This window comes from Tinamus guttatus, unplaced genomic scaffold, assembly GCF_059628265.1.
Source record: "Tinamus guttatus ecotype Peru unplaced genomic scaffold, ASM5962826v1 Tinamus_guttatus_pri_ptg000356l, whole genome shotgun sequence".
In the NCBI taxonomy this organism is placed as follows: domain Eukaryota; kingdom Metazoa; phylum Chordata; class Aves; order Tinamiformes; family Tinamidae; genus Tinamus; species Tinamus guttatus.
In genome coordinates this window covers 3700461-3725872 of record NW_028288890.1, presented here as the reverse complement: position 1 = coordinate 3725872, position 25412 = coordinate 3700461, and the positions used below count along the sequence as shown (strand labels likewise).

Sequence of the window (25412 nt, the reverse complement as noted above, 5' to 3'; positions counted from 1 at the left end):
GTTTTCGGAACAGAGCGCGGTTTTCCCGTCTCTTGGCTTTGTGCTTCTCTGCTGCCCTTAAGAAAATGCCTGCTGAAGGAACAAGGGTTTGTTTGAACCGGACGGATATGATCTGCCAGCTAATGAATTTATTAGCAGTGTGCTTTTTAGAAACCCCACGGAGCCGGGATGCCCGAGGCTCTCCAGACTGCTGTCCCGCACGCGGTTCTGGCGGAGCCTCCGCTCGCAGCGGGGCTGTCCAAACCGGCGCCACTTCAGAAGGCCCCGGAGAAGCTTGTCCTTTCTGTCCCAGTTTACTGCCCTCCTCAGCGTTGGCTCTGCTTGAGGGGATGGAGAGTTCCTGCGTTTCAGGAGCCTCCCTGCCCTGGCTCTGCTCGCGGGTTTGCTGTTCAAGGCTGGCTCCAGAAAGCCAAACCGCTGTCAGAGAGGAGACTTTCCCCATCTGTCCCTTGTTTCAGGTGAGGAAGGTACTCCAGTCCTTCCTACTTTTCTGATCTGCTTGGAGATCCCCGGCAGGAGGACGTGCTTCAGGGGCTCAGTCAACACAGCGACTAACGAGCGCTGCTAATTGATACCTGAATGCAAAAAGGGGGCAATACCAGGGGCCTTGTCACGCACAGACCGCAGGGCACAGGAGTTGTGGCACAAGGTGCCGGCTGCTTCCTGGCTAATTGTGTTAATTAACTCGGGCTCATCCTTGCTATAATCTGATTTCAGAGCTACTCTCACCTAAGGCACTCAGAATTACGATGCTGATGCTTCGTTGTGGCTCCTTTTTCTCTCTCCCCCTAACCCACCACAGAATGGAGAGTAGCTGTGGGCTGCCCGCAGTGTTGACCAACCCTCGGAGATGCATTAGCCTGGGAGACGAGATGGATGCAAATGTAACCCAATTCCCCCCCTCTGTCAGGAAAGCCGGCAAATTGGAGGGGCTCTGTGATGCCCTGTGCCTTGGTCCGTCTGTGCAGAGTTAGAGACATTCAAAAACATCAACGTTCCTCAGATGCAATATAACCTTTGCTAGCGTGATGTTGCTCATGAACGGAGGCGTTCGGTGGCTGCCCAGCAGGATGGAGGGTGCTCCAGGAGGGTGGTTCAGGCTCCTTAAGGACCACTGAGGAGCGCATGGGGTGCGTGGAGCGCCCGGCTGAACTCTGGGCATTGGGAGTCAGGACTTGGCTTTTTGTGACTTGGAATGGTTTTACCTGTGTTGAGCCAAGCCAGCAGGGAGCTGCCCTGGGCCAGATCTCTTCTCAGCTTTGAATCGCCCTGGCTGTGCCTTTGCCAGCCTGGGGCGCCCGAGCCAGCAGCCTGGTTGGGGCGGTTGGGTGTGTGAAACCAAAGCCCTGTTGTTCTGTGTGGACAAGTAGGTCTTTAGGAGCAAGGTATTCCTGGTTCCTCAAGAGGGTAAATGCTGGGAGCAGAGGATCTTTCAGGGTGTCCGGAGAGCTTTGGGGTGTTGGTCCTGGCCAGGGGCGAGTTCTCCTCCTCCCGCCCGGGAAGCAGAGCCCTCCTTCACCCTGTGAACGTTGCGGGAGGCTCCATCAGGCCGCGCGGCCGCGCGCGTTGGAGCAGTGGGAGCCGAGGCAGCGCGGCAGGGGCTCGGCCCGGCTTGGTGCCGACGCACGGATGTGTTGGAGGGTGTTTCCGATGCCGTCGCTGGGACAGATGGTGCCCTTCCCCGCGCAGTGACACATGCCCTGCCGACCGGGAGGCTCCCTCCTTGTAATTTCCTCTTAGCAGGGCTCCCTGGGGCGCTTCTGTGCCGCTTTTGGTGTGGGCAGCGGGGTGGTTAGTGCCCAACCTAAACAACCACGATCCCTCCGCCTTTGTGCCCGCTCTCTGTAGCGGCTGGGGAAAGAGCTGGCTTTAAAATAGAAATGGCTTTTAGAGAGGCCATGTGTGGCTTTGCTGGAAGCCCTCTCCTTGAGCCAGCTCTTGAGCTGCTCTGCACTCTGAGCCCAGCAGAAGTGGCAAGGGTCCAGCGGGCAGCAGGGAGCAGCGGAGGCGAGCGGAGATGAGACGTCCTGCGCGCAAGATGAGCAAGGAGCATTCGTGTGCAGAAAAGAGGGGCGAGAGGCGGTGAGGAAACGGGCATCTGCGTGAGATGGGCCTCGGACCAGTGCATTTGCTGCTGCCACGCTCTGCTCCTGTGTGACTGCGTTCACAGCCTGCGTCTGAAGCAGTGGGAACGGACCGCTTGCCCTGCAGCGTTCAGAAAGAGGATAGAAACTTTGGTGAAGGGAGATGCTGCCCAAATGAAGGCAAAGGGGTTGGTAGACTCTGGAAGGCTCATGCTGGAGGGGAATTTTCGTTCCCCTTCGGGCTGTTGCTTGCTCTTTGACATCGTCCTTTGGACAGGTGGACACTGGTCATGGCTAGAGACAAGAAACTTGTTCAGGCTGGATTAGTACAACTCAGGTGACCAGCGCTGAGCGTAACCACACAGCGTGGGCAGCCGGGAGCCTCTGTGCAAAACTGCTCTGCAGGTAGCGACCACTAACCGCAGGTCTTGTCCTGGCACGGTAACTCCCAGGGAAATTGCCTTGCATTGGTTAATCACGTTATTGTCCTCTTTCTACGCTATGTTTTAGTTGTCCTTGAGCCAGATGGTGCCGCCATCTCGCCCCGTTCCCTGTGGCACGCCTGCAGGAGCGCTCTGCCGTTTGCTCTCGGGCTCCCTCCGCCTGCTCCGTGCTAGCAGCAGACCCTGGGGCTGGCTGAGAGCTTCTCTGGGTCTGCAGCAACCCCAGCGCTGCTGAAGCAGGAGCTCTCGGTGCCGCTGTCCCGCGTTGCTGAGCGCTGCCTCCTGCACGTGCAGCTTGGCTCGCCGGGGAAGCCACCAGGCTGTGACAAGGGGCTGCGGGTGGGACGTGTCGCGCCCGGCAGAGCTGCTGCGTGCGCAGCCCCTCGGGGCGCTCCGAGCTCCAGCCCTGGCCCTCTGCACAGCCGCACGCGTTGCCGGGTGAAGCTCCGGGCAGGCGCATCCCAGCGCGAAGATCCCGGGCGCTGGGTGGCACAGGAGAGCCCGGCCGTGGCGCGTGCTGCCCACGGGCTGGCTGGACACGCATCAGTTGGCCCGTGCTGCAAGCGCCGTGTCTCATGGGACCAGGGGGACTCAACAGGGAAGGAGCAGGTTTGGGCTGCTAGAGGAAGCAGATGCTGCAGAAGGTAACCCTGGAAGAGCAGCCGGCCTCCTGCCAGTGGGAAACAGAACACAACCACTCTCCAACAGCATAAAAATGGCACCGAGGTAATGCAGAAGGTCCGTGCATGCGGCGAGGGTGTTGGTGGTGACTTTCAGGACCAAAGCAGTTTTTTTTTTTTTTTTTTCCCCTGGGTTGCACTGGTGGCTCTGGCTAGATTTGAGTCTGGGTTACTTAAGTGGTTTTACAAATTGTGTTCAGCATCTGGATGTGTAAATGAACTCGAATAATAGTGGTGGGCGAGCAGAAACGTTCAAAATTCCCCTAATTGGCTGCAGTGAGGCAGCACGAGATGGAGCTTCTGGCTTGGAGGTGGAAGCCTCTCCTTGAGCCCCTTGGTGATGGCAACGGGCCGATGTCCTCATGCCTGGAGCAAGGACCGTTTGCTCAGGTGGAGGTGGGAGGCTCCTCTCACACCTGATTGCTGTCCAGACTCTGGATGAGCGTCCCCTGGGGATGCAGGAACGTGTCACCATCCATGTCCAGTGTCTTCGGGTGAGCCCTGGGAAGGACTCGGGGCCCAGCGCCAAGGGAGCTCCTGAGGGCAAGCCGAGGGATCAGAGCTGCTGCTCTCCTGAAATCCCATCTCTCCAAGGGGACTAAAACCAGTGGGTAGCCCTGGGGGCACTGCGGCACAGGGAGGTGGCCTGGGAGCTTTCTCCTAACACTGCCTGCAGCTGTGGAGCCGGAGGAGAAGTGAGCTGGCAGCTGTGGATGTGCTTTCTATCGCTTGCTGCTTGTATAACCGGGATCTGTTTGCGTTATATTTTTAAGAGCTCCTGGAGGGGAGTCGAGATGGAAGCTTGTGATAATTCGTGCCATTTGGGATACCACTAGCGCAAGCCAGGCAGCGAATGCGCTCATTTGTGTGCACTCAGCTGTGGATTTTCTGAGGAAATGTCCTTCCATATGTGCAGGCATCCAGGATATTAACTGCCTGCGTGACAGGCTCGCCAAAGGACTCTGGATTCCCCCCACACATCAGGGGTGTTGGGAATGGAGTTCATCTTAATTAAATGGAGACAGTTCATGCCGAAAATGAAGCATAGCACCGGCTGAGCGAGTCCTCCAGCAAAATGTGAACCAGAAGGCACAAGTGGATCCAAAGCATGTTGTTGGTTTTAGGAAATGGTGCCTTTCAGCTGCCTTCATGGTGAGCCCCTGTGCTGTATGGGGGACACCGTCCCTGCTCGCAGGTCTCTGCGGATACTGGGCCCGTCACACTGGGCTGGGCTTCTCCTGGAGTCTAGGAATGGTCCTGGGCCATGGTCACAGCCCTTCTCCTTGATGCAGGGGAAAGGAGGGATATCATAGAATGCTTAAGGGTGGAAAGGACCTCTAGAGATCGTCTAATGCAACCCCCCCTGCACACGCAGGGTCACCTGGAGCACGTGGCACAGGACTGCGTCCAAGCGGGTTTGGAAGATCTCCAGAGAAGGAGACTCCACAACCTCTCTGGGCAGCCTGTTCCAGGGCTCTGTCACCCTCACTGTCAAGAATTTTTTCCTTAAGTTCCTGTGGAACTTTTGGTATTTCAGTTTGTGGCCATTACCTCTAGTTCTGTCGGTGGCCACCACTGAAAAGAGGCCACCCCATCCTCCTCACTGCCTCCCTTGAGGTACTTCTAGACACTGCTCAGGTCCCCTCTCAGCCTTCTCTTCTCCAGGCTGAACAGGCCCAGCCCCCTCAGCCTCTCCTCATAGGGCAGATGTTCCAGGTCCCTGATCATCCTTGTAGCCCTGCGCTGGACTCTCTCCATATGGTGAAAGACTTGTCCAGAGCTGGAAAGGTTCTTGGAAGAATATCAGTGGCATCTAGAAAAGGAAAATGAGAAAATGAGTTTTTTTTCCTTTTTTCTTATTTTTCTTTTTTTCCTTTCTGTTTTGGTGCTCAGTGGTGAGGTTGGGGCTGACCTGGGGTTTGCACCTTGAGGTGTTGCAGTTACTGAAGACCCTGTTACAGTCTACAGACCCCAATGAACCTTTTGCTTACTGCTAGCAGTGACTATGTTGATAGCATAGGACTTGTTTGAAGGCCTGGTGAGGTGAACTACGAAGAACACGCTGCCCTGGGAAGTGGTGCAGTCACCATCCCCGGCAGTGTTCAGGAAACGTGGAGTTGAGGGACTTAGGGACATGTTTTAGCAGGTATGGTGGGTTTATGGTTGGCCTTGATGATCTTGAAGGTCTTTTTCAACCACTGTGATTCTGTGAATAATGTAGTCCCTTAAGAGAAAGCACATCCTCAGGCTCAGCTTTTCAGCCAGTCCTGAAAACATGGACTGGCTCCCCAGGCCCCTGGAAAATCCCAGGCCTGATTCCATCTTTAATGTGGTGTGGGGTTTCCTCTTTGATGCGTGAGGTGACACCGGTAGCTGCGAACGGGCTGCGGTTGTTGCTCATCCTCCGCTGTGCGGCTGGTGAGGTGACCTGGTGAGGAGGGACCGTCGGGGCGTGGAGGAAATGGAGACCTTCTTCCCTTTGCGTCGGCAGAGCCGAGGTGCGAGGGCTGGCTGCTGGGCTTGCTGGAATCACGGCTTGCTGGAATCTTTCTTCTGGCAATTGCCTGTCCTTCGGTGCACACTTGCTTCAAGTGGCCGTGTCACTGAGTTGCCTCCACAGCTCCCTACCCAAGAGACGGGCGCTTAGCGCTCCCTTGCCTGCCTTGTCATTCCAAACAGGAGGAGGAGGGGATCCTGCCCCGCTCAGCCCTGGAGGCCGCCCCGGCAGGGCCGTGTCCCGCGCTGGCTCCCCGGGCCGGGAGGGACACGGGGCTGCGGCAGAGCCCAGAGCGGGGCTGTGGGGCCGGCGGTGCCGCTGCCGGGAGAGGCCGCGGGAGCGGGGCCGGCCCAGCTGGAGAGGAGCCGGCCCAGAGGGAGCCCGTGGGGGCAGCAGCACCGCGAGGGAGGGAGGACAGGACGGGACGGGCCCTTCTCAGCGGTGGCAGCGACAGGGCCGGAGGCAACGGCCGCACGCTGAAACACGGGAAGCTGTGCCTGAATTTGAGGAGAAACTTGTTGGCTGTGAGGGGGACAGGGGACTGGAGCAGGCGGCCCAGAGAGGTTGTGGAGTCTCCTCTGGGGATATTCAGACTGCCTGGACACAGTCCTGTGCCACAGGCTCTAGGTGACCCTGCTTGAGCAGGGCTGGAGTGGGGGATCTGCAGAGGTCCCTGCCAACCTCAGCTGCTCTGTGGTTCTGTGACAGTCAAAGTGCACTGAGCAGTTCCTGCGCTCCCCTGTGCCCCCAGCCCTGAGCCGTGAGCCTGCGGCTGGACGAGGAGGCCAAAGGGAAAGGTTTCACATCCCGTGTTCTGGGGACCTGCCGCTGCTGTGTGGCCTCGGAGCAGGCGCTGGGTTTGGGCAGCAACGCTCTTGTTCTGGCTGTGTCTATTCGGTCACAGTCAGGTTTTTCACTTGACTCTTGATGCTGGATCCTTGTCTTCAGTGAAGGTGAAGAAGAATCTTTTCTGACTCATTAATTTTCCTTTTCCTATCGTCAAGTCTCTGCTCTGGGTGATACCTTTTGAACGTCTCTTTTCCGTGTCTCCTTGCAAGGAAGACACTGAGATCGTAATTTTCCTGCCATCTGTGAACTCGCATGCTGCTTCTGCTGGGACGGGAGGTATTTTCATTGCTGCTCTACATAATGCATATGCTGCTCTAGACAAGGACACCCCCCTCATTTGCCTGCTGTGGTTATAGTATTTCCGTTTCTTTCTGTTCTATTCCACTTTTCCTCCACTTCATAACGTCCCTGGTGTTTTTCTAATCACTGCTGTTTATTGAGCTGTAGTGCTCACGCACAGCTGAGGATAGCTCAGTGAGCACATAAAATTCTCCCTTCCAGCACGCTTTAAATGTGTAAATATCATTAGTCTCATTCTACACTTGGCACAGGATGGCCAAGTGGTGTTACAGCTAGTTGCAGTGGTGTTTTTCATCGTGCCTTTATTGCTGGAGCTGGATCTTGTTGGATCTTTTTGTCTCCTCGTAGCACTCTGTGCAGCTGTGGCTGTGGTTTATCCCAGGCTCTGGGAACGTGCAAGCAAAGGAGTAAGGGCAGATGCACCTGAGAAGCGCGTGGAAAGGATCGGCAGCGTTTATAGGAAGCACTTGCTGATGCTTTTCTCCATGTCTTTGCAGGCGAAGGACAGTGATGACGATGATGAAGTCACTGTTAGCGTGGACCGGGATCGCTTCATGGATGAGTTCTTTGAGCAGGTGAGAGTTTTTTCTTCCATATGACTTTCAAGCCAGATTCAAACCTCTGAGGCTTCTCTGAGATGACACTCAGAAAGGGATTAGTGGGAACCAGCCTTCTCCAAAGAGCCGAGGCTGTTATGTGCTTGCCTGGCCCAAAGGGCACGTTCCTTCTCCACCTGCCCTTACAGAAACTGAAGGGCCAACTGCTCCAAGTGACAGCAAGTGGGAGCACGTGAGCCTGTGGATCCAGGCTGCAGAATATGAGGCTGCCTTGTTGTGGTGCGATGCTTCCAAACAGCTATTAAAGCACTCTGGCTCTGAAAACTCCCCTGAAAGCACCTCTGCAGAGTAGCAGTTTCTTCATGGGTTTGATTTGATTTCATGCCTCTTGTTAACAAACGAGAGGTTGTCTTCTGGCATGTGGGTGGCTGTAAGATATGCATGCAGAGTTTTCACATACCCTTAACATGGCATGTGTGTAGGGGGTGTTAAAATGTATCTGTACAGGCTTTGGAGTGCAGAATGAAAAATCTGACATGCAGATGGATGAAGATGAGCAAAGTGGTGGTCTGAATCCAAGGAAAAGATAAAGGTAGAGAATGTGCAGCCTAGTAGGCAGCAGAGCACAGGTATGGGCTCCCTTTCTCAGCAATGCCCATATGTTTCCTTGCGCTGCAGAAGCGTGGGGAAGGTGCCAGCACCGAGAGGCAGCTTCTCCCTTGGCCTCCCTGCTTTGTGCGAGGATCAGACTGGGTTTCTCAGCCTGCAGACAGGAGCTGCGGGGGCCAGAGCTGGGAGCAAGCCTGGCTTGTGCATCTCGAGCAGTTTGCTCCGTCTGAGATGCCCAGCCTGAGATTCAAACATCTGATGCTCATTTCAATAAACGCTGCATGTTTCCCAGCATATCAACAACACATACAGCACCGAGAGTGTATCTTATATTGTTGCAGCTCCAAAGCTGGCTGCTGTAATGTGGAAGATCTGTTTTCACATCAGACCTACAGTTTGAGAATCCAACTGGAAAAGATCCACTGAAGCTCCCCAAGGGGAAGTCTGCTGTGGTGCAGACGTGTCATGGCTGCTTTTGCATAGGATGTAGTAATTCCTCCTCTTTCCAGAACTCCAGGCACTCCAAGGATGTCTCTCTTGTCTCCATAGGTGGAAGAAATTCGAGGCTTCATTGACAAAATTTCGGAGAACGTGGAGGAAGTGAAGAGGAAGCATAGTGCCATTCTTGCTTCGCCCAACCCAGATGAGAGTGAGACTGCTTTTCTGCTTTCTTCTCAGCGGGGCCTGCGGATGCTTGTGGCTGCTCCGTGAGCTTGGGAGGAGCGTGTGAGAGAACGTGTAACACTGCTCGCTTGCTCCCCAGCTCACAGATAAGATGGGGGAATAGGTGGATGAGGTGGGATGTGCAAGAGCCAAGCCTGTTTGGCCTGGGAAATGGTACAGGCCTTTCCAAACCTGCAGGTGCATTTGTAACCCTGTCCTCCCTGTCTTGAGAGATGCTGCATTGCTGGCTTTGTAGGGACTGTCTCTCAGGACCTTACTGATGCGTCCCTGTTTTTTCCCCCAGCTATGAGTTTCTGTGTAGAGCTTTGCTGCCAGGGACAGGAGCTAAGGATTGCAATCCTCATAAGGTGGCAGGATTTTGCTCTGGGAGGCTAAGGGATCTGGCAGAGTTAGAGCTGGCAGCTGTCGATGCTGAATTCCCCTGCCCTGCCATACACTTGCTGCTCTGTGAGCACGTGGCTAGGGAAGAGATCTGAGGATATTCAGAGGAAATGTGAACTGGCAGAGCATTTGCAGCTGTTGTGGGCAGTGGGATTTTTCCCATGCAAAGATTTCCCAGGCCTGGTGTTTGCAAGCCTCTCTGTTGTGGTACAGGCAGAACCCAGGTGCCAAGCTAAGAGAGAGAGGCCTGAAAGCAGGGATGAACACAGCTAAGTGAAGCCACTTGTCAGCAGGCCTGTGCTGCTGATGGGCTCTGCCCCGTGTTGTTGTGTACAGCACAGAAAATAGCAATATTCCAAAGGGATGTTATTGAAAACAAAGGGTCTCTCGCTCTGTTGCGCCTGGCTCTTCTCGAGGTCTTGCTGTTAACCCGCTCGGGCTGTGCTGTTGATTGTGGAGCTGATGGAGCTTGTTGTTGTGAGAGTTTTGTCCCTGAGCTGCCAGCAGCCTTTGTCATAGGCAAAGGTTTTGCTTTCACAGGCCAGACACTTACTGCTGCTGAGCTGCACGCTGCAGCGCTGGCTGCAGTGACCCTGCTGCACCAGTGTGAAAGGGAAGGCTGAGGGAATGGCTGCTGACAACAGACCTGTCCTGGCATCTTCCCTTCATCACTATTCTTCATTTGCCTGATGCATTTCCATGTCTACTCGCATCCTTCCAACTCGACCTCATTTCTAGCAGTCCCAGGAACTGTCTGTGCGCCTTTTTTGTGTCCAGCTCCAAATTAAGAGATATTGCTAATTGCTTGGAAGCACCTGGCCCTTTCTAAAGCCATCTCACACACCCTCCTATAGGCAGCAGCTCCTCGGCTCATTTTTACCTATCGTAGCCTGAAACTGGGGGGATTTTCTCTAGGAAATTCATGTGTCTTGGGCTGTTGATCACTCATCCTCTAAGCTTTTTTGTTGCTGCTGTTTGATTTGTGTTTGCACTGTAGCATTTTGCAGTATTTCTGTGTGTGTGTCCTCATGAAAGAGCTGTCACTGTTTTGCTTCTGGCTGTTGGGCTCATACAGTGCGCATCAGCATGGTGTCTGCTCTGGGCTGAGTCAGATTTCAGACTACAAAGGGCATTTATGGCCTAAAAATATAATAATCTGTTTAGAGGTCTGAGATCTGCAGCAAATAAGAGGCTGTGACATTGGTTTGACTTCCAGAAGCATCGAGGAGGTTGGGAGTGCTTCTGGTTTTGTTTTACAGTGATACCTTGCCTTGATAGTGTAGAGAATCCAGTAGATAATGCCAAAAGTCATTTGGGGAACAAAAAGCCCAAATCTTTTGAAGAAGAGAGCATTTTGTAACATTGTGGTCTGTCCAGAGCATGCAGTAGGTCTAAGTAGATGCCAAAAGGTGGATGCCTCACAGCAAATTCCAACAAGACATTAACAGGAGCTACTTGACTGTGCCAGACCCTTCCCAAGCACAGTAAACACCAGGTTTTGTCTCAACAGATCAGCCTTCTGCTCCATGACATGGCTCCAGCTAGAGGTTTGTGTACACAGAATCACAGAAGGGTTGAGGTTGGCAGGGACCTCTAGAGATCATCTAGTCCAAGCCCCTGCTCCAGCAGGGACACCCAGAGCACGGGGCACAGGGCGGCATCCGGGCGGGTTTGAAGATCTCCAGAGAAGGAGCCTCCACGGCCTCTCTGGGCAGCCTGTGCCAGGGCTCTGGCACCCTCACAGGAAAGAAGTTCCTCCCCACATGGAGGTGGAACTGCCTGGGTTTCAGTGTGTGCCCAGTACCCCTTGTCCTGTCACTGGTCACCACCAAGATCGTTTGGCCCCATCCTCCCTACATTCTCCCCTCAGGTATTTGTACACAGTGCTCAGGTCCCCTCTCAGCCTTCTCTTCTCCAGGCTAAACAGGCCCCGCTCGCTCAGTCTTTCCTCATACGATAGATGCTCCAGTCCCTTAATGATCTTCGTGGCTCTACGCTGGACTCCCTCTAGCAGCTCCACATCCCTCTTGTCCTGGGGAGCCCAGAACTGTCCCCAATGCTCCAGGTGCCTCCCCAGAGCTGAGCAGAGGGGCAGGATCCCCTCCCTCGCCCGCTGGCAACGCTCCTGCTGCAGCCAGGAGCCCATTGACCTTCTTGGCCACGAGGGCACGTTGCTGCCTCATGGACAACTTGGTGTCAACCAGGACTCCCCAATCCCTCTCCGTGGAGCTGCTGAATAGTAAGTGCGCTGCAGCCAGGGATTCTCCATGGACATGGTGCCATTTAGCAACAGCTGAGCAGCTGTGGGGGTGCTGCTTTGTTTTGAGTCCTTTCCTGAGGTGGTGAATGCTCTGACATGAGGAACCATGGGTGGTGGCATGGTGTCTGGACAGGCCACTGTGTCTTGGAGCTCTTCCGTACTCTCCTGAGCCTGTCGAGAGGCTTTTTGGGTGGCTTCCACATCGCTTCTGCTTCAGTGTCCATGGGAGGGTGTTTGAGACCAGCAGTGGAGTCGAAAAGCCTGATGTCCCTTGCTTTCCTGCTGTCTGACCTGTCCTTGTCATCCCCACAAGCCTCCCTGTTGGATGTGTGTGTTGAGTCTTGCTGGAATTAGAGATGTGGTAGTTAAGAACGCACAAGCTCGTTCTTAACACAGGGAAGTGACTTTATTGCAACTATTTTGAAATTAAGCATGCTTTCCATGAGCTATGGGAAGAGGATAGAGTCAAATGGCATTAGAACAGAGGAGAGAAAAGGCTAATCTCAGTGTGTTCCCACTTCTCTATTTTCTACCAGTACTTTGAGCTATGGTAGTGGTCATAGTCAAGGCAAGAGATGCTGCTATCCGCAGGGACCAAACCCATTGGGGATTTGGGGTTATGTTTTGCGAGTTGTCCCCTCTGGAACATTGCATTTGTTATTTCTTAGTGATCTCAACACTTTAGCATCGTATGAAATGTCAATTAAAACAGCGGTGGAAGGTATTTCTCCTTACTTTCAGGAGAGATGCAGATTTCTAGTTGTCTGCTGTAGGCTGATGTGCTCTCAATGGTGCAACCATTTTGCTGCATGGTAGGACTCTTGTGAAGAGATGTGAACTGCTTAAAAACCTGGGCAAGTATCTCAGGGCTGGAGTGGGAGTAAGAATTCAGACAATAATGACAAAAGTGGGCTAATATTTTAAGGAAATGCATTAAAACTGACTTGTGGATCTACCTTTGAAGGGTTCTGGGTGGCTGTACGCTCAGCATCTACAGTGGTGTGACTTGTTTGCTGTTTTACTTGAGGTCTCTAGTAGAGGGAGGAGACACTCTAAGGGTGAAATCCTAGTGAAATGTGTGTTGAATGATTGTGCGTGTTGTGCCTCCTGCAAAGGTCATCGTAGCCAGACACAGGGCGCTCTGTGCTCTTCCCCAGAAACTCTGCTGAAGCTGTTGAAGAAAGTGCAGTTCCAGTTGCCCAGGGCCCTGCATGAGACTTGGGTTTAGCCCCCGCACGCTGGGGCCTGGATTAGAGCCTGTCCTCTGCAGCGGGGCCCCTCTTCCCTTCCCGCTGCTCGCGCCGGTGGCTGCACAGGTTGTTCTCGGCTCCGAGTCGCTCCCGCGGCCCCTCCTGTTTTGGCGCCCGGCGGCGGCACCTTCTTGCTGAGGGGCCGGAGCCACCGTGGGTGGCGGCGAGGGGACAGCGGGTGCCAACCACGTGGCCGGTGGCTGTGGCCGCTGGAGGAGCCCCACGGAAGGACGGGTTTGTGTCACGGCTTGGGATGCACTGGGAGAGGCTGCTTGCCCTTCAGTTGCCATTGGCAAGGGCTCCTTGGGCTTGGAGAACGATGTCGTTGCTGCTCTCCCAGATCTGAATTGCCAATGCCTTGCAAAATCTGCCCCTAAAGTCCTTGAGGACGAACTGCTACCTCTGTTGTCACTGCTGTCGCTTGAAGCACAGTGTTATTTCATTGGTCCTTGGTTCAGGCTGGTGACCAGAGGAGATGACTTTGAGCCACCAAATGGAGAAGAATTCAGTATTTTTTTTCCTGGAGCAGTCACACGGGGCTTCTTTGCCATTCATTTTTGCTGTGTGCCAGTTTTTCTCCCTAGTTCTACGCTACTGATTCTTTTTCATTCTGTTATATAATAGATGGTGTGTGGTGAATGAATTACCTCGGGGAACATAAGTCTTCAATTCTGAAGTTAGTGTCTTTCAGACTGGCAGCTCAGTCCATTTCCAGAAGACTTCTGAAGCTTGATAAATATTTAAAACCTCTAGGTAGGCCCGTTATTGCTCTGCAACAAGACAGCAGAGGAGACTTGGTCTCATGTGTATTTAACATCCAGTTTCATAGATTTAAGCTGCACAAAACTAAGGTTTCTGGGTACCAGGGTGCAAGTTATGAGGTATTTTTTGTTTATTTTTCCAGGTTCAGAATCACAGAATGTTTGAGGTTGGAAGCGAGCTGTAGAGATCATCTAGGCCAACCACCTTACTCAAGCAGGGTCACTTAACAGCACATTGCCCAGGACGTCAGCCACTTTGACCATCTCCATCCTTGGAGATGGCACCACCTCTCCAGGCAGCCCGTTCTGGTGCTCAGTCAGCCTGAGAGTTAAAGGGTTTTCCTCATCCTCAGACGGAACTTCTCATGTTCCTGTTTGTGCCCGTTGCCTCCTGTCCTGTCAGCAGGCACCACTGAGAAGAGTCTGGCGCTCTCCTGTTTACACCCTTCCTTCAGATTCTTAAACATGTTAAAATCCCCCTTCAGTCTTCTCTTTTCTAGGCTGAACACTCCTAGCTCCCTCAGTCTTTCCTCATATGAGAGATGAGTCCCTTAATCGTCCAGCTCCTTAATAATTTTCATGGCCCTTTGCTGGGCTCTTTCCAGCAGCTCCATGTCCCTCTTGTCCGGGGGAGCCCAGCACAGGACAGGGCCCTCCAGGGGCAGCCTCACCAGGGCCGAGCAGAGAGGCAGGGTCCCGTCCTTCCTCTTGCTGGCAACGCTCTTCCTAGTGCTCCCCAAGACACCACTGACCTTTCTGGCCACAGGGGCACGTTGCTGGCTCACATTCAGCTTGGCCATCTGGACTCTTCCCTCCTCCTTTGCAAAGCTGCTTTCCCGAAAGCTGGTGGATCCCCAGCTGGTCCTGGTGCGTCAGCCCCTGCGCGTGCCGTTGAACTGCATGAGGTTCCTCTCCCCATCCCTCCGGCCTGCTGAGGGCCTTGGAAAGGCAGCAGAGGCCTCGGTACCAGCCCTGCTCCGGTCTGGTGTCATTAACAGGGGTGTGCCCTGTCCTGTAGTCCAGGTCATTGGGGAATAAGTTGAGCAATATTGGACGCAGAGTTGATTCCTGAGGTACACAGCTGGTTACAGGTCTCCAACTAGACTGTGCCACTGATCACAGTCCTCTGAGCTCTGCCATTTAGCCAGTTCTCAGTCCAGTTTGCTGTCTGCTCATCTCACCCCTACCTTTTCAGCTTGCCCGCACGAATGTTATGAGAGGCAGTATCCGAAGCCTGAAGTCAAGGCCGACAACATCTACTGCTCTGCCCTCATCTACCCAGCTATTCAATCCATCACAGAAGGCTGTTGGATTGCTTAATGATTTATCTCTCTGTGACTCCATGCTGTCTACCCCTTTCTTGTTCTTCAGGTTCTGTGACTGCTGGATGAGATTTATTTGGAGAGTGACCTCTGTAATTTCTAACATAACATCTTCTGTGAGAGAAATGTTGGTAGTCAAGGAGACAAGTTGCCCACCTTTGCATAATGTTTTTAAGCAAAGTTATCTAGCACTGTAAAAGCAAGATGTATTTTTGAGTTGTTTGGATGTCTAAGCTGTGGCCAACCACCCCATGACAGGCTCTCTGAGCTGAGTGCTGTGCATTTCCTTTCACTATAACCATGCAGCTCTGTGGGCTCTCTTGGTAGTTGTCGCAGCTGGAAGTCTGCCACGCTCGGGGCACTGCTTGGCCATTAGTTGCACATGGAGGCTTCTGGCTGCGGCAGCTGGTTCCTGCTGAGGCTGCGCTCCCTGTTTCCATGGCTTGTTAGCTCTACTTCCTGCTGTGCTATGGCTTATTTCTTGGGCATTCATTCCCTAGTTGAGCTAGGACAGAGCCTTCCTTGAGGACTGTGAGCTGGAATGTATGCCGTGTTATATTAGAGACTGTTTCTGCCATATTGCTGGAGGCTTCAGGTTTCCGTGATGCTCCTTCAGAAAAAGCAGTGGGGGTGGGCAGGAGTATTTCAGTGAAGACTGTGATCTTCTTCTCCCATCCTTGGAGCTCTCTTTGCTCTTTCTCCCTGTGTGCTGCCTTTACCATCTTCCCCAGGACAGGAAATCAGAGCTAACACAAACTTGAGCAGCCTTTGAAGATGAAGCTTCAAAAGGAGGTGGAAGTGAGCCCAGCTCAGAGCCAACTAGCAGGAGAAAACCCGTCCATTTTGTGTGCCAGGTAGAAGGAAATGGAGTCTTGTCAAAGCAAAGCACCCACCAAAGCGATGTCTGAGTGTTATGGGCACACAAAGCAAAGCAGCTCATCCCCTTGCAGGTTCACCTTGCTGATCATGTCCCTGCTCTGCATCCTCCTCAGCAGCTGCTGTCTCCCCTGCCTGGGTTGCGTCCTGCTCCGACCTGGCCATGCTTGCTTTTCAGGGCAGGCAGGGCCGCAGTATTTGTGCTTGGTGCTCTACAGGAGCGTGGCAAAGACTGCGCCAGCTCTGAGGAGCTTCTTCGCAGCCTGGAAGAGAGACGGCGAGTGGGGTCTGGATCTGATAAACGTAATATCATGAGTGTCCTTGGGAGAGTGGACAGGGCCTGATTGTTCCCTGTGCCTCCCAGTGCAAGACTGGGAATGGGGAGGACTTCAAACAAAGCAAGTACCTGACAGCTTCCTACCAAAGGATGCATTTCTTCATGCCCAGTGAAGTTAAGGCCTCAGGCTCTTTAGACTAGCTCGTAAAATGGAAGCCACTCTGGTCCAGGGAGTATCAGCCTCAAAATACCCCAAGTCTGAAGAGAAACTTCTGTGTGCGAGCCCTCTTCTTGTACTGGTCCTTCGCATGTGCTCTTGGCTACTATCAGCGGTTGGACAGCACATTCTTCTGTAACAAGTTTACTTGCTCAGAGCCAGATAGTTCCGGGCCCCGTATGGCAGCGGAGCTTTGCCGTCATTACCGGGCTGTGCTAGAAGGAGTGGGGGCACCGTGTTTGTGAGTGCCCCAGCGCCCTGCAGGAGCAGAGGCAGCGTGGCCGCAGCCAGCGCGCTCTGCCCTGGGCAGCCCCGAGGCGGGAGGGTGCCCAAAGTGGGAGCCGTGTGACGGGCAGGAGCACCGTGCCCGGGGCGGGCGCGCGGCACGTGGGGACGAGACGCGGCACGTGGGGAGGAGGCCCTGCCCGCGCCCTGCGCGCTGCCCGCGCGCCTCCGCATCCCCTGCCCCTCTCGGCTGCGTTCGCGAGCAGGGAGATGGCGGGGACGCCACTGGGAGCAGGGCCCTGTCCTCCGCCTTGGGTTCCTCTGCAAGAGACAGTAGGTTTGTTCCTACAATCAATTCTGTGGAATTGAATGTATTTCCATATTTTATGGCTTTTTTTCTCTTCTTTTTCTGAGTATTATTTCCATTTTCCTGCTTTGTGCGATTATGAGAGGAGGGGATTTTTATCGTGCCTTGCATGGTAACAGCTCGTTCAAGGGGGAGGGTGGCTTGCAAGTGTCAGAGGGGGGATAATGAAGGATTTAAACCCTCCTTCAGCGATGAGCAAGACGCGCTGCTCAGCCTTGCATCTCTTGCCTCGGGAGGTGATTTTGAGGCATGGGAAGGCTCTCGTGGCAAACATGGGTCTGAGAGCCGAGCCGGGCCCCTCGCGGGGGGAGCCCTGCACCTTGCCTGCAGTACGGCCGCGCGGACGTTGTCCAGGCTGCCCCCTGCTCCCCTCAGGGCTGCTCCTTGCAGGCTCATGAGGGCAGGCTGGGGGACGGGGTGCCGCAAGTAGGAGTGTCTGAGGGAGCTGTCTGAGCTGGAGCACCCTTGTCCTCCTGCGGTGGGGCCGCTGGCTCCAGCCGTGGCGCCCGCCGGCGCGCGGGGAGGCCGGGGTGCAGCCGCAAAGCCTCTTTCTCCACTGATAATCGGGCCTGAGCAAATCGCAGGATGCAGTGTGAAGCCTGAGCTGCCTTATTGGAAAGCAGCAGAAGAAAATGTGTCCATTTTGCGTGCCAGGGAGCAGGGAATGGAGCCTCTGCGGCTTCCCCTGGTGCTCCATGAGGCTGCTGAGCCGGGGGAAGGCCCTGGGCAGAGCAGCCAGCGGCTCCGGGCGAGCTGCAAAAGCAGCAAGTGACAGGCAGGACACGTGCAAGGGGCCTCTGATCCCCCAGGAGGGCTGTTCCGCTGGGGCCGGGGCAGGCCCCGCTGTGCCAGGCCCGTCCGCTCGGAGCTGCTTGCGAGGCAGAGCCGCCGCCAGCTCCCTTCTCCCGGGTCCCCACTGAGATGAGCTTCCTGCAGGCGGTTTCCCTTAAGGGGAAACGGGGATTTCACAGCACTAAAAGCTACCGAGTTGGGAGTCCTTTTGGTTCCCAAGTCATCGTTGGCCCTGAAATGCTTTGGGAAGGGGGGGAGTGATGTGCCCATTCCAGCCTTCCTGCCGGTTGTGGTTCCCTGCTGACATTTGGGGCAGGAGGAGCCGCTCACGTGTGCGAGGCAGCTCCTCCATACGGCAATTTCCAGTGACGCGAGTTCATGTCAGAACAAATGAAGCAAGAGAGATCCGCTGCACTGGATTTCTCCTGAAATCCCCACGTGACTTGGACCCCGGGGCGGTTGTCTCGGGGATCAGCAAGTCCGTCCCGTTCACGGACGCTTTTAGGGGCTGCCCTTTTTTGCCCGGCCTTGGCTGTGGTTGCTGCAGGCTGCTCGGTGACCCTGCGCGGGAGGCGCTTTGGTGGCAGCCGCTGCCGTGAGGCCTGTTCGGCTCAGAAGTGCTGTGGCTCAGAAGAAGCCCTTGCTCAGAAGAAGCCCTTGCTTCCATTTATTTACTTACTTAATGGAGGTGGTCGTGCTGGAAATGTCACTGTGGCCACCAGCTTCCTGCAGAACGACTCCAGCGCCGTGTCCTGCCGTGTCTTTTGCATCCTGAATACATCTACGTTATTGATGCCCCTTTTTATTATTATAATGGCCAAGATGTGCCGAGGAAAGGGCCTGTGGTCACAGGGTGTCTCTGGGCTGTTCAGTGCTGTGTCGGTGTGGCAGGGAGATGCATTCTGTAATCCTCGCATGCGTTTCTCCAGCTCCATCTTAAGCTAGTTCTCTTTCTTGTCTTTTTAATTCCTGTTGAAGGGCCGGTCCCTCACTTGCCTTGAGTGGTCAGGATCCACTTTCTTGCTTCCAGCCTCGGTTTATTTATGATACATTCAAATACCAATGTCACCGCAAGAACAAATATATTTAGCTTAAATGGCTGTTTGCCCTTCTGGCTTTATTCTGTACGTACAGCAGATCCTTGCGTTTGCAAGGGCTTTAAGCAATCCCTGCTATTCCTGGCATCCCACTCCCCTTCCCTGCCCTTTTGCTGTCCTTCCCCTGGATCTCGAGAAGATGGGATGGGACTTTTACCGCTTCATGCCGGGAAGGGCTGAGTGTTCACACAGTCCTGGTTCAATCCCCAGCTTTTCAGCTGAACTGGGGCTCTCCACAGCCTGCTCTTGCCTTGGGGTTTTGCAGCCTTCATTTGGAAGGGCCCTGGTGCACCTGGAGCTGCTGAGGCCGCTCGTTTGCACGGCCTCTTTCCAGGAGCGGGGGCCGCGGCAGGAGGGCTCTCCTCTGTGTCTGCAGGGTGGGAAATATTCGTGTTTGGGGGCTCTGAGCAGTCAGGCCGTCTGCAGGATGCTCGGGCAGTACCTGCCTGGGCAGAGCAACGTGTTCGGTCCCTTCTGCTTGCAGCACATGGGGGCACTTCCAGCACCTTGTGCAGGGCAAAGGTGCTCGCTTGCATGAACGTCTGTTCTGGGCCTTATCCGAGCTGCCTTGCACTTCTGGGATGTGTGTGCGCCCCTGGAAAACCCCCAGGGACTGGATGCGGACGGAGGCTTGTCCTGGTGGTGGCTGTGCAGGCCTGTCGGGGCCACGGCGGGGAGCTTCCCGAGCCTGCAGTGTGGTGGACGATGGGCCCTACAGGTGGAAAACGCTTCAGAGATGGACATGGTGCTAGGGCTGTGGGGGCCGGCACGGTGTGGGGACGCGGGATGGCACATCATTGTGCGTGAGACACGTGTGACTTCACAGCGGGTCCTTGGGAGGATTTTGGACAGGGCTCAGCCAGCTCGTGGTGCAGGCAGGACTCTGCAACTTGCTGGATTTGTCTAGTGGTCCCAGCCTGGCCTTCAGGACGCTGTGGTGCCAGGGATGGTGTGGTCAGGGAGCGGGGAGAGATCTTGCGGAGCAAGGAAAACGCTCGTGTGCGTCGCTGCAGGAGCCGCGCGGCGCCGCTCAGCGCTCCCTCCCAGGCGAGAGGCCGGGGGAAGAGCATGGCAGCCCTTAAAGCGGGAGCGCGGCACAGCCCGGAGCACTCCGGAGCGACACGGTGAGCGCGGAGCATTCCCACCTCCCCTCCCGGCGGGTCAGGGCCAAGGCTCTGCCTGCGGAGGCTGCCCCGTGCCCGGCCGCAGTCGTGCTGAGCGTGGAGCTGGGGTACGGGCGGCCTCCCGCGGCCGCGTCCCGCCTGGCACAGCGGGACCTGCGCCCTCGGTAGCTGCCAACACAAGTACAAAAAGCAGCGGCATCTCCTGTTACCGCCCAGCACCTAATTACTGGCAGCCATGGAAGCTGCGGAGGGGTGAGCAGAGCCGTTTTGTTAACGCGGTGCCGTGGAGCTCCACGGGAGCGCGTGTTGGCTCCAACGTATCGCCCTAGCGTCGCGGCGGGGGGCCGGCTCCCCAGGCTGTCAAACACGTGCCCGTCTCCTCCCTCCGCTGCTCCCACGCGGCGTTTTCGCTTGTGCCCCCTGGGCACCCCACGTGTCGGGCCAGGTGAGCGGCTCTTTTTGCTGTGCAGCTACTGCACAGGCCTCCCTGCAGACTTCAGCTTTGTGATCGCTGGTGCCTATTGTCTGCTCTGTCTTCCCGAACAATGCCGGATTATCCGAATGCCGAGTAAATACCAATTAACTGTAGCCTGATTCATGGCTACATAAAAAATAAGCTGCTCTGTAATTATTTCTGCCTTAATTTAGACCAAACAGTGGTCTTCCTGGAAGACATACGCCGACTGCTGCAAGCTGCTTTGCAGTAAAAATGGGGAATTCTGGTGCAATACCTTTGCTGGAAAAAACAAAATGTAACTCCCTGGCCTGTGCACCCTGCTGCACCTCAGAGCTTGTTTGCTTTGCCTGGCAGTGTCCTCCTGGGTGGCTGGTTTCAGAGCAAAAGCCTTTTCCTGCTGCTATTGATTGCTGCTGCTGCGCCAGGACGAGCTCCTGTGTCTCGTTGGCTTAACGTGACTGCCAAGACGCAGCCCCGTGACGGGGACGCTGCCCCCGTTGCCGTCGCTTCTGTCTCGTTTGATCTCCGTGACGCTCTCGCCCCAGGTCCTCTCGGACGTGTTTCTGAGCGTGTCCCGAAGGGCTGGTGTCGCGGGGCAGGTGCCAGCGCGCGGGTGCTGCCCGCACCTTCCCAGATCCCATTCTGGCAGTTGCGCTTGGTGTTTTCTTTCCTTCCCTTGGGTTTGTGCAAGATGTACCCAGTCCTGGGCCTTGCTGGGTGACAGCGTGAGTCCCGAGCTGTCCTTTTTCTGTCAAAATGGCGTAGACGTGGGCTTAGTTTGCTCTTTTTCTGTCCTAGCAAGGTAATTCCACTTACAGAAAACAGAAGTGAGCGGAGAGACAGAGTGAGCCCCAGACAGCTCCTGCGAGTGCTCCTGGGGTGGACGGTGACGGGCTCTGCCTTCCCCTGCATGGTCTGAAGTCGGCCTAGTCAGCGTGGCACGAGGAGATCAGAGAGAGGGAGCCATAAGGAAGAGGAGTAGAAATGAGTGGTGATCCGCAGCCGCAAGGGCTGATGGCAGCAGGACCGGTGACTCCCTGGGGCGTTTGGCCGCACGGTTGTCATCCCCTCTCCCCAGGGGATTTGTAGGTGCTGGGTGGGCTCAGGGTGGCAGGATCCCAAGGGCAGCAGCAGGCGCCTGTGCCTGTGGCCTTGGGGAGGATGTTTGGCCTCTGAGGGGGCTGCAGGGTGACTCCAGGCTGGACTCATTGCAGGAGGAGGAGGGCTGTAGCCCTGAGGAAAGCTTGAAGGCCAAGGTGTGAAAGAGCAGAAGCTTTGGGCTGCTTTTGGGCAGAGCGTTTGGGCTCTTCTGGGCAGAGCGTTGGGAAAAAGAAGTGGTAGGAAGATCAGAAAACCTGGTGGTTACCATTCAACAACAAATTTGGGAGCTCTGGGAGCAGTCGTGGGTGATGTTTTTTGAGCTGGGTTGTGAGTGAGGTCAGACTGGGTGATATGAAAGCTCTTGTGACCCCTCGCTGCTGTGGATGATTGTCACAATAAGGGACATAAATCCTCATCTGTGGAAATGAGTGTGTGCAAATGGTGGGGTCTCTGGGGCTGCAACTTCCGAGGTGTGAGGAATGACACAGCAGCTGCTCAGCCGACTGCTCCCCCCTTGAAAACTGTTTTCTGAAAACCCAACCTGTTGGGTGAGGCGATCGATCATTAGACCTTTGCTTTGCTGAATCGGCGCTTTCTCCATCAAACACTGTTGTCCTCGTCCTGTGTTTGGTTTTGCTCGTGCTGTGGGCAGAGCAGCTCGCTTGCCGCCAGAGGTGCCCTGCGGTGTGTGAGGTGCTCCAGGGGCCCCAGGGGGTTTGGGCCTGGGTAGAGCCCGTCACCGTGCGCTGCTGCTGCAGAGCTCCTGAGGGGAAGGGCGTTTTCCAGCGGATCGCCCAGATCCAGGGGTGCGCGCGTTGCAGATGGATCTCGCTTTGTCTTTGTGAATCTCGACTGTCTTGACGTTGACTCAGGGTTGAAGTTGATAATCCCTTAGTTGCGATAATGAATTTAGGAGGGCGGGGATGCATGAGCTGTAAATCCCGGTTTACCAGGATTACTTTGGCATTGCTGCGTGTTGTGAAGCTTGGGAAGGTTTTGTGCCTTCTAGGAAGGCCAGGAACAGGAGCCTGGATCCTGCTGGCTCTCGTGTCGTGGGCTAAGAGGTTGGTCAAGTGGGACTGCACTGTATAGATGGCCACAAGGAAAGGCACGAAGAGGGGAAGCAGGTGAAGATCCGCGATGCCCTGGGCTGGTCTCATCCATGTAACTGCTGCGCGGGAGGATGGGGATGGCCCTTGTTTCACCACAGCAGACACGAAGGTGCCTCCTGCCGTGGGTGTGCTGAGACGGCCGCGTGGGAGCGCGTGGGGCTCGTGCGTTACCTGCGGGGACTCTGCAGAGCTCCTGCTGCTGGCACTGCTGCAGCGAAGGGCCCTGCTGCGGAAAGCTTCACAGAGCTGGCTTTACAAAGCAGGAACTAATTTATTTCGATGTGCAAAAGACTGGGGTTGTAAATTAGAAACTGCTGGAAACAGCTTGGGGGGAATTGCTGGTAAAAACACATCTGCATTGGGGCAGCTGAAAAAAATAGCATTTGTATGGGTCTTTGTATAACCTTTAGCTGTGTGCAGCAGGTAGCTGTGTGAAAGGGGGAAAGGGGGAAGGGAAAAAGGAAGAAATTTTAGGCTATAGAAGGAAGCAGGTGGGCAGAACAGGAAATCAGAGGGATTTATCCTGTAGGACGCATAAATTTTAAAGTGTAGTGAAGCAGCAGCCATCCTAAAATGTAGTGTAATTGCAGTCTGGTGTGCCAGCACACTGCAAGGCTGTCCTTAGAGTAATAAGGAGAAGGTAGAAGAGCTCAATGACTGTGTTTTGGGAGGAGAGGGAAGACGGGAGATATTTCACGTGATGCAGCAGTGAGGTCTGCCCTGAGGCTGTCCCTTCTCGCAGCTGAACAGCCCTGGCTCCATCATCAGCCTCTCCTCTCCTCTCGGGGCACCGGCTCCTGCCCCAGCACCTTGGTGGCCCTTTGGACGTGCCCTGTTTGTCAGTGTCTGCACTGCGGAGCCCCAGACTGACCGGAATATTCTAGGTGAGATGTAATCAACGCTGCATGGAGCGGGATCATCCCTTCCCTTGTGCCGAGGCCCTGCTCCTCCAGCCCGGGGTGCCCTTGGCCTGCTCCAGTACCAGGGCATGGACGTCTTGTCCTTGGCCCTCCAGGACCATTTCTGCAGAGCTGCTCTCCAGCCTGGCAGCCTCCGGCCTTTATCATAGCAAGGGGCTCCACCTTCCCAGGGCAGGACATGAGGTTTGTCCATGCGGAATTTCATGGCACTCCTGGTGGCCCCTTCCAGAATGGGGGAGCTGTGTTGCTCATGCATTTCCATTGAGACAAAATGTGCCTAAAAAAAAAGAGCAGGGAGGAAGGGAAGGCAAGCAAATACTGAAATTAGAAGGAATCTCTACTTTTGCCTTGGAAAACCAAAAATATAATGTATCTAAGTGCTCAAAAATAGTACACAGAAGATACATTCTGTATACAGAATGTTACAGCACAGTGAGCGTTAACATGGGAAAGAAAGAAATTTATTCTTAGAGGAAGATTTGGGGAACAATCCTGTATGTTCTTTAAAAGGTAGTTAACACAGTACGGGCATATAAGTGGTTGAATTGCCGCAGTGATGAACTGCTTTGCTCTTCCAGCCTTTGCCTTCCAGCACCACCCTGTGCTGGGTGACATTAGTGGGTGGGAGCTGCCCACAAACCTGTTTTGGCCTCGGGGCTTGTTTTTGTTTCCCTTTGCCAGGCGCCTTTGCTGCCTTGCGGGGTGTCAGGGCCGGGTGGCTCGTGGGGCTCCTGGTTCTCTCCTTGGAGCCCCAGGCCCGGGGCTTTGGGGATGGGTGCACGGGGGAAGCTGCCCTGGAGGTGCCTCTTGCACGTTATGAAACCTGGACCAGTCTCCCAGGCTTTTCCTTGCCTCCATGGAGAGATGGACATTCCTGCTGGACAAGACACCCCCTTATCTCCAGTTAAACATGACGCTGAAGCTGTTTGCTCAGGGAAGCTGCACTGAAGAGCAGGGGCTGTTAATTCTTTGTAAGTGTGGGGATGAAAAGGCACCGTGGAGCTTGTGCACGGGTGATAACTCTGGGCGTGAGGGCAGCAGCACAACATCTATCATTTCTGTCTGCAGAAGGGCAGAGCTGAGTTCTGCTGTAGAAATGAATCATGGTGTCGAGCAGGATCTGGACCTAAGACTGTGGAAAACAGCATTTATCTCCTTGTCCTGGCCTTAACATATTGCAGACTGCCCACTCGGGGTATTTTAGCTGTGCTGTCTGCAGCGGGGCAGCCCTTGGGCCCGGTGGCGCTGGGGGCCTCGCCACCCCACGGTCTCCGTGTCCGTGCAGCGGTGCCAGCCCCGAGCACCGTGCGGAGCTGCCCCGAGCTGGTTTCTGCTGTTGCAAAGTGCAGCGGCCCCTTCTGTGAGTGCTCTGCCCTCCCTCCTGCAGCCCCCGCGAGGCCGGGAGGCCGAGCCTGTCCGCGATTATCCCGTGTGCGACCGGCAGTGAGGAACAAGCTGGCAAAAGAACATGCAAGGCTGCTATAATCTGATTCAGTGAGAGATTATTGCTTTGAGATTGGAGAGGCCAATCTCCACACCGAAGCAGGTTACTGGAGAAGTGCCTGGATGCAGCCAGATGGACTCCTCATGCCAAAGCAACCCCGGTGCCTTTTCTGCCTTGGAGCGTTTTGCCGTGGAGGCCCCTCTTAGCCTTACTCATAGGCAGGGCTTTCGGGGCTCCCTGGACACTTGCAGAAGGTCCTCTTGGATCCGAGGGTGTCCTGCCGGAGCAGGGCTGTGCCCTGAGCAGGAGGGCCTGGAAATCAGCCTGGCCAAGGAGAGCAGGGAGAGATGAAGAGCCGCTGCCAAGGGGAGAGTCCTGCTCCTTCGGAGTCCCCTGCAAACACCAGTGCAGGAGGTCCCTCAGCAGCGGGGGCTGCTCTCAAGGTGCCCATCATGTTCTTAAGGCCTTCCCTGCCCATCTGGAGGCCACACAAGGCACTGTGGAAGGTAGATGTTTGGTTTAGATGGAGCCTTTCAGCACAGGACATGCAGGCCCAACCCTGCCCCTCTAGGAGTGACTATGGAGACAGATTAGCAATGGAATTGGAGTTGGGATTCCTTCCAAATTCCATCTTCTGGCTTTCCAAGGGACTCTGACTTGAATTTCTTGCTGTTAAAGTTTTCTGTTTGCCCCTAATCTCATATGTGAACATTGAAGAAAAGGTCC

The 25412-nt window shown here is 55.0% G+C and overlaps 1 protein-coding gene across 1 annotated transcript in view; it reads left to right on the top strand.

Moving 5' to 3' along the window:
- Window positions 1–25412, top strand: part of STX1A (syntaxin 1A) — a 213356-nt gene that overhangs the window by 129997 nt on the left and 57947 nt on the right. The window contains exons 3-4 of the mRNA XM_088530122.1: window positions 7351–7428; window positions 8569–8668. Of these exons, the coding sequence (XP_088386248.1) occupies window positions 7351–7428; window positions 8569–8668 (178 nt within the window). The remainder of the gene's footprint in view (window positions 1–7350; window positions 7429–8568; window positions 8669–25412) is intronic.